Source organism: Myxocyprinus asiaticus, chromosome 17, assembly GCF_019703515.2.
Source record: "Myxocyprinus asiaticus isolate MX2 ecotype Aquarium Trade chromosome 17, UBuf_Myxa_2, whole genome shotgun sequence".
Classification (NCBI taxonomy): Eukaryota; Metazoa; Chordata; class Actinopteri; order Cypriniformes; family Catostomidae; genus Myxocyprinus; species Myxocyprinus asiaticus.
Genome location: NC_059360.1, coordinates 40,410,986 through 40,422,500, shown reverse-complemented (window position 1 = coordinate 40,422,500; position 11,515 = coordinate 40,410,986). Strand labels below are relative to the sequence as shown.

General features: G+C 34.2%; 1 protein-coding gene across 1 annotated transcript; it reads left to right on the top strand.

Moving 5' to 3' along the window:
- The first annotated feature begins 3,138 nt into the window (after positions 1-3,138).
- Positions 3,139-10,798, top strand: gjb9a (gap junction protein beta 9a). Its single transcript, XM_051723096.1, has 2 exons — positions 3,139-3,224; positions 6,483-10,798. The coding sequence occupies exon 2, from the start codon at positions 6,503-6,505 to the stop codon at positions 7,262-7,264; it is 762 nt and encodes a 253-aa protein (XP_051579056.1). The 5' UTR covers positions 3,139-3,224; positions 6,483-6,502; the 3' UTR covers positions 7,265-10,798.
- The last annotated feature ends 717 nt before the right edge of the window (positions 10,799-11,515 follow it).

Here is an 11,515-nt window from a genome sequence, read left to right as displayed (position 1 = left end):
ATACGTACATTACGAAACACCAAAATAAAAAAGAGAAAAACAAGGGTTTTTTAATAGACAAAAAATATGTATCTTTTAACTTATATAAATCATGCATTTTAACAAATCTGTGTGCTTTACTAGTTTTACATACCTTTATCATCTTGTGATAACACTGCAATTCTATCAGAAGTAGGCCTGCATTGAAGTTGGGTTTATTTTCTGACCATTTCATCTTATGTATAAAGTATCTTCCATAAATAGTTAAGAAATTTGTTATGAAAGAAAGGTTTACATCTTTGTTACGGTGGTGAAAATTAAGTAATACATTCTTTTCTTCAAGGGACATTGTATACTTTGTTTCCCTACACACAAATTGAGACCCACCATTCCAACAAATTGTCATCTTTATAGAATGCATATTTATCATTCATTAAAATGTTTACAACTTTTCATTATGTAATCTTTGACAGGGTATATTCTATAAATAATCTTGAATGTGACCTCTTTGATTTTGTTAGTAATAAAGTACTTGTTACATTGAGTCCATTTGTTTTTCCAATAAATACACTCTTCAATGATAACACTTCAGATAACACTATTACTTCTGCAAATAGATCTAATATACAGTATTTATTACAGTATGTATTACTACACTTTCTAATATCAACACCTTCTAAAGAAATAACGGATATGAAATCTGTTTTGTACATTGAAAGGTCTGACCCATTTCTCAACATTGGCCTCACCCCTCCAGGGATGGATCTCAATACTTTTGCAAACTGCTTGTGACTGATGGACCACTCCACAAGGCTGTATGTAGTTTCAGATTGCTTGTTAAAGATAAAGGGGCAGTACAGGTAAAGTGGGACACTTTCTGCTAATTCGTAATTTGCATTGTTTTTAAAATATGATTTAAATGGCTACTTCAGTAGAATTGTAGAAACGTGTGCAGTGTGTTTTTTGTTGAATTCTGTATGCCTACATCAACCCTCATTTTTCTACTGAGCCCAGCAGGTGAGCATGGGGTGCTTTTACTGGGGATAAATTAGGTAGGTATAGCTGCAGGTCGGGGACCTCCAAATGGGGGCGGAATCCAAGTATGTCTCTGCGGACATAATGTGTTTTCTAATCTGTGGGTGCTTTCAAACCGGGACTGGCGTTTCTTTACTATCCAATGAAAGTAGGGAATCTCAATGGACCCTTTTCACAGACCTGTTATGACGCGTTTCCGCCTTCTTTAACAACGTAAATTTAGCACACTTTTTTTATATTTCCAATTTTTAAAATATTTAGTGTACATTTATAACATTGTACCATTGATTGGGAAAAGCCCATTTTTGTTCAGCAGAGAGAGACGCAAGTCTCGCGGAATCTCCAAAAGAGGGCGGGGTTACTCCAAAAAGAGGTTGCGCCAACTCCAAAACGGGACGTCACTTCCACTCACGGTTAAGGTTAGGGAAAGGGTTAGGTTGGGGGCTCCTTATTAAGCAATGTTTATTTTATATTAGGCTATTATTATGGTGCCCCAGCCTTTTTTTTCTTCTTCTTGAAACCAGCAGTTAAATGCGGTGCTTTTGACTGAGGTGTGCAAATAATCGACAGCATTTGCAGTATAATATTGATGACCACTTTTCTTTAAAAAAAAAAAAAAAAAAAAAAAAAAAGAGCAAAAATCAAGGTTACAGTGAAGTGCTTGCAATGGAAGTGAATGGGGCCAGATTTTGGAGGGTTTAAAGGCAGAAATGTGAAGCTTATAATCTTATAAAAGCACTTACATTAATCCTTTTATTAAAATTTAAAGTTGTAATGTTTAAATTTTTGTTTAGACGGTCGTTTTGGGATTTAGGGTTTGCTGACCTTACATCATGATAGCAACAAAGGTGTAAAATTTGATAACTTTACACAGGAAAGGTTAGGATCACACTAAAATCATGTTAACATCACGCATACCCTGCGGCTATATTTTTGAAACAGTGAGTATTTGAAAGTTTACGGATTGGCCCCCATTCACTTCCATTGTAAGTGCCTCAGTGTAACCCAGATTTTTATTCATTTCTTTATTTATTTTTTAAAGAAATGGAGGGACAAGTGTAAATATATTTTTTTTTGTGATAATCAACATTATGCAACAAATGCTGTCAACTGAGCTTAACTTGTATTAAACCCAGAATATTCCTTTAATATTTAATGTTGAATAAAGTAGGTTCATTGTAAATAGGACTGTATAAATGCAGTATTCACAATAGGTAAAATGCAAAGCAGTATATGGGGGGAAGAAAAAAATGTTTGCACAAACAGCTGAGTTGCAAAGATTTTAAAACCATCATGTAGTAATGTCTCCATCTTCTGGTGTGAAAGAGCCACTGTATCTAACATCAACAATACTTTGAGAGGCAGCGCTGCCTCAGCTGTTAAGGCTCTGGGTTACTAACCAGAAGGGCGATGGTTCAAGCCCCAGCACCGCCAAGATGCCACTGTTGGTCCCTTGAGCAAGGCCCTTGACCCTATCTGCTCCAGGGGTGCTGTATCATCATGGCTGACCCTGTGCTCTGATATGTGTAAAGAAAAAATAATTTTACTGTATATATGCAAAAATGTATAATGGGTGGTGAAATAAAGGCTTCTATAATAACTGGTGGTTCATTCATAGTAACTTGGTCATTCATCTTTGATGAAAGCATGATATCTATGCAATCTGCTTTGAAAATTACAGTGATGCCTTGCAAAAAAAAAAAAAAAAAAAAAAAAAAAAAAATATATATATATATATATATATATATATATATATATATATATATATATATATATATATATATATATATATATATGTGTGTGTGTGTGCCTTTTAAAATGAATGCATGCATGTTTTCCTGTGTTATATAATAGTAGCTTTTTGCAGGTGTGGTGTTGACACATGACAAGGCCACAAGCTGATTCTTGCAAATGATGCTTACCACTAAAGGCCTACTCACATGCCAGTGCCGGACTGTAAGACAATATCTAATGAATGTCATGCACCGCCCACACAGCAGCACCACACCTTACAAAAGAAGAATACATCCCGGCTGTCACAGCAGCCTCGCACCTGTGCAGTGGATGCATTCAGTGTAAACCACTGAATGTATGGTTGCTGGACCTTAGATCAGGCTGGACAAGATTTCTCAGAGCTTCCTTTTAACCCTTTTCCTCTCTTTTCTTTGTGCTTCTTGATTCAGTGCATCTCAGTTGTGTGGCAATACATGGTAAGACCTTCTTTTATGCATAACTAAGTGGGAAATGTTTACATGAAACGTTTCGGTATAATGCAGGCCCAATAATTTGTTACTATTCTCACACAGTTTGTGTGTCAAACCACGGGCTCTGTTTGGGTTGATCTAATGTAGACTTTTGCTTTCAGTATTTTTTTATTACTATTTTACCAAATAGAGTAGTTACCAAAAAAAGATGGATGTTATCAATATTGAAGTCATAAGAAGCTGTTGTGAAAATATCAGGGCACACAGAATAAATCAGTAGTAGAATAAGTTTTACAGTATTTCAAGTTTTTATTTATTTTATTTTTTATTTAAATGCTAGAAAACACTGATCTAACTAGTATCATCCGTGCATGCCCTCCTCTGCTGTTTTGTTACACACCTCCGCTTACACAAGTAGGAGCAACAATGAGACATCTAAGCTGTGAAAAACTCTGGTGTGATACAACAGTTACATTTCCAGACAACAGCATGACAAATGCACATTTAAACTCAAAATACCAAGTACTTATGTTTTAGGGGACTGAAACCTGTGGAAATAAGAGTCAACATGAACTTGTTATATTGAAATGTGTCATCCTCCTAAATCAGTGATTGCAAAAACATTCTTATTCCAAAAATAAGAATAACCTGTCATTAGTTCCACTTTAAAATAATTCACTATTCGCTAAATTTTTAAAACTTAGATTTAGAAACAATTTGAGGTACCTGTTATGCATCGCCAAATGCCTCAGGTGTTTACATATTAATCGAAAATCAAATCTCCATGAACTAATTAAAAAAGATAATCACCAACACCAAAATGACATAATAAAAACCCATTAAATGTTTTGGTTAAATTAAGCCCATACTTAGCCCATACACCAGTTATCAAGAGATTCCTTGACCCAAACTAGGATGGCCTGCTTGTATAAATGAATCCTTGTCATTGCCTTGCCATTGTGAAGAATTATAACATTATTAATGGCCTTTTTCAGTCAATTGTGAAGCTTTAATGGTAACACTTTACAATAAGGTTAAATTTGTTACCATAAGTTAATGCATTAGGTATCATTAACTAACAATATTTTTTAATTGCATTTATTAATCGTAGTTTATTTATGAAAATACAATTGTTCAATGTTAGTTCATATTGCATTAGCTTATGTTAACATATGTAACTTAATTTTATTGTTGAAATTAACATTAACCAAGATTAATATATGTTGTGAAAGTATTGTTCATTGTTAGTTCATGTAAACTAATGTTGTCGAATACAACCTTATTGTAAAGTGTTAACATTTTTTATATGCAGGTTTCCCACACTTTTGATTCATGAATTTCAATGTTCTTTCCAGTCATGTGATTACTCAACAAGGACTTTTACCATTATTTTGATTCAGACTTAATTGCTAATAAATCATCCAGATGGATAATAAACCGGCTGAATTGATTAATTGAAAAGTACCAAAGTAACAGCTTCAAAGAATGATTCACTCAATTGGACCACTAGTCATTTTTTCCTCTGTAAATAGTGATTTTCTGCAATGGCATCTTAAACTGAAAGCAATTGTGTGAGTGATGCTGCATCCAGGCCCCTAGGTGTCAGTGTAAGTCCAAGATAACATGACAGGGGGAAAACACCCCCTTAGAGCATAGCATGACTAGAAAAATTTATATTCACTACAGAAATTTCCATGACTTAGACCATTTTTGGGGAGTCATTCCTACAATTCTGTGACTTTTCGGCTTTGAAACTTTTGAAATATGAAACCTACTTTTATTTGTTTGTTTCATAATTAAAGGGAGATTTTAAAGATTTTTTAAATCATACAGGTCAAGCTAAATGACTTAAACAATTTCAGATGTCCATTGGGTTAGGTGGGCAGGGTCAGGAAGAAAATAAGAGGGTGGACAATAACATGGTGGACATTCAGTGGGTAAAATTAGCCAATACATGGTTTGTGAAAGATATCCAGCTAACATATTTGTAAACTTAGTGATGAGTTTATTTCTGTTAAAATAAATACCTAAATCTTAATACAGTCCATATGGGAAAAAATGCAACTCGCACTCATTCCACCACAAAAAAGGGACTGTAGGCCGAGATGTCCAACATATTCTTTATTATTTTTTTTACATTTAATACATAGACATTTTAAAATTACATTAATTTTCCCTATATCTTTCCATAACAGGGTGGACATATAATGCTTGATAACATATGACTAACACCACAAAATGAAGGAAAACATACAGTAAATAAAACTGAAGAGTTACACACTTCAAATAACTTCAACATTATTTTGCTGAATGGTCTATGTCCACCTCCAAAGTCATTATACATTTTTATAACATAAATCTACAATTAAAGGTCACAGTATCATGATATAACAGAGTAGACAATCAAATCAAGGGACAAACAAAAAACCTGTTAAAATTACACATTTACCACAAAAGAAAACATACTATTAAGAGAAAATAATACTAATAATTGAAGTGTATGGACATGACATTAAGAAATTTTATTATTTAACACTTGTTGATTATTTAAGATGTTAAAATGCAGCTTTGGAGACATGAGGTAATGACACTAGTGCCATTAGTTAACTCCACTTTTTTTTTTAAATGGACTTTTAGGCCCACAGCAGTGTGTAACATTACAAATAGTCTATATTCTTTGTAACAAGCCTATTAAAATTCGGTTCAAATTAAACATTATAAATACCATAACTTTTGCTGGGGACTTAAAAGTCACTAGGAATGACCCTTGTCCATTTTAAAGGTCCACTCAGTATTTTTTTCCTCATTTTAAAAGTTTATCTCCTTAAGACATGAAATGAAATTTTGCATTATAGGAAATCATGACTACTCACGTTAAAATGAAGACTCCAGTCATATCATTACCTTATAAAAGCTGTTTTATTCTACATGGAGAGGGTCCGCACATGGGCCATGTTAGAATCACATGACCAGCCGAATACTACTCGCTTAATCTCAGTAACTGTCCTGTTTTTGGACACTATCACTCATTGATTAAAATAATTATGGTTGACTGTGTGAATACTAAATTTCTACAATGGCTGAAACTATTGATTTTAAATGATGCTGCATCCAAGCCGCTAGGTGTCAGCGTAAGTCCAAGATGACACAAAGACAAAAGTTACTGAGTACACCTTTAAAAATCCCTGATATTTTCAGTTTTTTAATGACAGTGTGAACCCTTGTATGTGATTACACATTAATTGGCTTTTCTGTGTGTTTTAGAACATTGGTGGTAATTAGGTATGAACTGGTCACAGCTGGAGGCCCTTCTCAGCGGGGTCAACAAATATTCAACAGTCTTCGGTCGTTTGTGGCTGTCTATAGTGTTTGTGTTCAGAGTTCTGGTGTTTGTTGTGGCAGCTCAGCGTGTTTGGGGCAATGAGAGCAAAGACTTTGAGTGCAACACCAAACAGCCAGGCTGCACCAACGTCTGCTATGACAGCATATTCCCCATCTCTCATATCCGTCTATGGGCCTTGCAGCTGATCTTTGTCACTTGTCCATCTCTCATGGTCGTAGCCCATGTTAAGCACAGAGAGGAAAAAGACAAGAAGTATATGGCCATCCACCAGGGTTCCCGTTTATATTCCAACCCTGGGAAAAAACGTGGGGGACTTTGGTGGACCTACCTGCTGAGTTTGGTCTTCAAAACGGTGTTTGATGCTGCCTTTCTCTACATTCTTCATTGCATGTATAAGGGCTTTGACCTGCCTCGTATTGCCAAGTGTTCGCTGGACCCTTGCCCCAATACAGTGGATTGTTTTATCTCTCATCCTACAGAGAAGAAAATCTTTACCTATTTTATGGTGGCCTCCTCAGCTCTCTGCATCTTCATGTGTATCTGTGAATTGGTTTATCTCATTGGAAAGCGCATACTGACAAACTGCATGATGCCACAAGCACCACCGCAAAAATATAAAAGAACTGACCCCACTTTTGCCAGCAACCAAAGCATGAGTTCACGAAAATCAGAGGACACCAAAAAAGACAAAACAGTTCTTTAAAGACAGTGTTATGTCGCAAAAACTTTATAAGCTCAGAAAATGTGGGTTTAATATAATGAACCTCACGTTTTGCAGCATCCAGAACTTGCACACAAAAATGGAAGGACTACCTACACAAAAGTCTTTATTAAAAGAATGTTCCAGGTTGTGTTCCAATACCAGATACCAATACAAGTTAAGCTTATTCTAATCTACAGCATTAGTGTTGATTACCACAAAAAATATTTTTGACTTGTTGCTCCTTTTATTTTTATTTTATTTATTTTTTTTAAAGCAAAAAACATTGTTACTGTATGGAACTTACAATGGAAGAGAATGGGCCAGTACATAAACATTAATATAGCCTACAGTACATGCTGTTTTATTAGTATAGCCATAGACTATTAACCCCCGAGACGAAGCACTGCTATAGAGCTATTCAGGTTGTAGTCCACAAACCCGATAATCCTATGGGTTTTTATAATGGGGTTTTTAAACTTATGAGTAAAATAATGTCTGTGGTAAACATTACTTGATGATTTGTGGACGTTTTGTTCTACAACATAAATTACACACTTTCATACCTTAAACGTGAACAAACGTGAACGTGAAGCTGAACAGCTCTGATAAATGAATGGGAGAAATTGGAAACACAATAAAACGGATGTAGAAAAGGAAGTCCTGCCTCACAGGTACTCAATGCATGCGCATGTGCATTAGCTGAACCAGTCTGAAAAAATAGGGTTTAAAAAAAAAAAAAAAAAAAAAAAGTATGATACCACTGTAGTCAGATTTATGTGGCAGCCCATTTCCACCACAAAGAAAAAAAAAAAAAAATTGTTCCTTTGGTAAATCAAAATTAAGACTTGATAAATTAGATAAAAAAAATTCATAATTATGAGATTAAAAAGTCTATATTTTGAGATAGAAAGTCATATTTATGATATACTAAGTCAAAATTTTGAGATACTAAGTCATATAAGATTAAAGCCAAAATTATGAGATAAAGTCATTCTTAAGAGATTAGAACTCATATTTATGAGATACTAAATCAAAATTATGAGGAGCTAAATCATAATTAAAAAATAGTCAAATATTTGAGATAAAAAGTCAAAATTATGAGATTAAAGTTAAAATAATGAGGTGCTAATTTATAACTATAAGCTTAAAAAGTCAAATATTTTAGATAAAAAGCCAAATTTTGAGATAAAAAATTAATTATGACATAAGTCATCTCAGAATTTCGATTTCTCATAATTTTGAATTAGTATCTCATAATTATTACTTTTTATCTCAACATTTTGACTTACCCAAGCAATTTTTTTTTTTTTTATGTGGCGGAAATGGGCTTCCATAGATTTGACTGCCAATTTGAAATATAGGTATATCGTAATCTTGACTAACCGTTATGGAGATTTCAGCCTTTCCTCAAGTAGATAGGAGCTGTACTTTCATGCCACCTGTATCCATAGAAAATAGCTGCCATGAGAGCGTTCCAAAAATGACCGCTGAGTGGACTGACTTGGTATAGACTGATTCACTTCGGTATACTCAGGACTTTAACATTATATGTGATGACATAATTTAAGTGTGATAAAAACAGGGATTTATTACCAGCACATACATTTTTGTCAACAAAGATGTTATACTTGACTTGAGATTTTATCACACTCAAATCATGTTAACATGTGTATTGCATTGCAGTTTATGCCTTGTGGCAATACTTTTGAAACAGTGTGTATTTTCATGTTAATGGACTGGCCCCATTCACTTCTGTTGTAGGTGCTTTATTGTAACTGTGATTTTTTTTATTTTGTTTTTATAAACTAGGAATGAGTAAAAAAGAAAAAAAAAGGGGGTTATCAACATTGTCACAAATGCTGCTGAGTGAGCTTAATTGGTATTGAACCTGGAATATTCCTTTAAGAGGCATTGCATTCTTGGAGTGTCTTGCATATTTCACAATCTTGAATATTTGGGGAGTTTGAATGTATTAATTGTCTAAGGCAAAATACTTAATTAGTTTAGACCTCATGTTACATTCAAACTAGATTTTTTATAGTTTTTATTATCAGATCTTATAGGCGTGGTAACCAGTTTTTTCCACCACCTGTTCATGTGTATGTATATAAATATAATTATTTTGTCAGTCAAAATGCACTATTGGAAGAGGTTAGCTTTTCTCTGAATACATCACAGTAAATGTGAGTTGGCTATGTAAATTTTGAGGTTGATATAATATTTGCAAGTCTCCAGCATTACCAAACATTTTAACATTTTGTTATGATAGTTTTATTTTTTTTATGTACATACTGTGGTAAAGCATGGGCTAAATTTCCAGGGAATACATACAGACAAAATGTATACATCAAATTCATTCACTTTTTGGTGCGCACCATATGCAATAATGTAAACAATGTAAATGCACATGTTTACTGAGTATAGCATTTACATATTTAAGTGTAGGTCTTGCCAGTTTTACCTTTTTGAAGTTTGCATAGCATGTTATTGCATAACATTAATATGTTATTGCATAACATATTCTCAAGGAAAGAAATATAATGCCATATCTAATCTCTTCCAGCTTTTCAAGCTCTCAGTATGTACCTGTCTCATTCTTAGTTCAACTTTTCAGTCCATAATGCACTGCCTACACTGCTTTTGTTCCTAGAATGCACTTAAAAATAAAATCCTTTAGCGCACAGTGCCCAGTGCACTTTCATTTAAATGTTACATAAGGAACACCTCTTGATCTTTTGCCTTAAGCAACCAATGATTACATCCCTCCTACCTTTTCTATCGCTCACACACACTGTATCACACTGCACATTGAGCACAAAAACGGATTTACTACATCTTTATTCATTTGTTTTTAAAAGATAATGTGAGAACAATGTGATTCTTTCATTCAATGTATGTCAATTGATGAAACTGAATTTCAAAGCATCAGCATTTTGCTACCCTGCAGATCATTTTTCAAATCTACATCAGATTGAGCAGAAAGAAAATAGCAAATGTCCTAATCTATGATTCACTCACTCAGTGCTGATCCTCCTACACATGTGCCCTGGCTTCGGCTCAAATGCACACAGCTTTGCTTTTAGCCCTGTTCCTTCTCTACAGCAAAATTATTATGTATACGAATCAAGGTTGGGTACCATTCAGAAATGAATAAAGAATGCCCAATTCAGTTTCTGAATTTGAACTGAAACAGCACGTCAATGCAAATGGGATGCAGAATTGTAATTTGAATTTAAGGAAACAGAATTTAAATGCATGAAAGTAAGTGTGCTGTAAGTGTAGTTTCCAATAATACTTTTAATTTTTAAGTGAAATAAACTTATAAACTTATGAAAACTTATATAAACTTGTTTTCATATACACAATGGAGAATTTCATGATACAACCAAATATACCTAGACATTTGTATTTAATTATATACACTCACTTAGCACTTTATTAGGAACACTTTGGTCCTAATAAAGTGCCCGATGTGATCTGCTGTTGTAGCCCATCCGCCTCAAGGTTTGATGTGTTTTGCATTCTGAGATGCTATTCTGCTCACTACAATTGTACAGAGTGGTTATCTGAGTTACTGTAGCCTTTCTATCAGCTCGAACCAGTCTGGCCATTCTCCGTTGACCTCTCTCATCAACAAGATGTTTCATTTAGCAGAACTGCTGCTCACTGGATATTTTTTGTTTTTGGCACCATTCTGAGAGACTGTTGTGCATGAAAATCCCAGGAGATCAGGAGTTACAGAAATACTCAAACCAGCCCATCTGGCACCAAAAGTCATGCCATTGTCGAAATCACTGAGATCACATTTTTTTCCCCATTTGTATGGTTGATGTGAACATTAACTGAAGCTCCTGACCCATATCTGCATGATTTTATGCATTGTACTGCTTCCACACTATTGGCTGATCAGATAATCACATGAATATGTAGGTGTACAGGTGTTCCTAATAAAGTGCTTGGTGAATGTACTTTTAATTATAATTAATAAATAATATTTTATTCACCAAAAGGCTTCGAAACAGAAACCCTAAGTCCATATGTTGGGTGACTGTATTGAATTTCTTTGAATCCAATTCAACATCCTGTGGGGCATAGCCATTTCAATTTAAATTCTTACTAATGAATTGAAAGAGAGCAAATTCTTTGTCAACATGAAGAGAAACAAGATATTCTACAAAAAAAAATGTAGGACAGGACTAGCTTTTATCCACGGGGACTTCATTGTATCTCGAAAAGTGACCATTATGATCG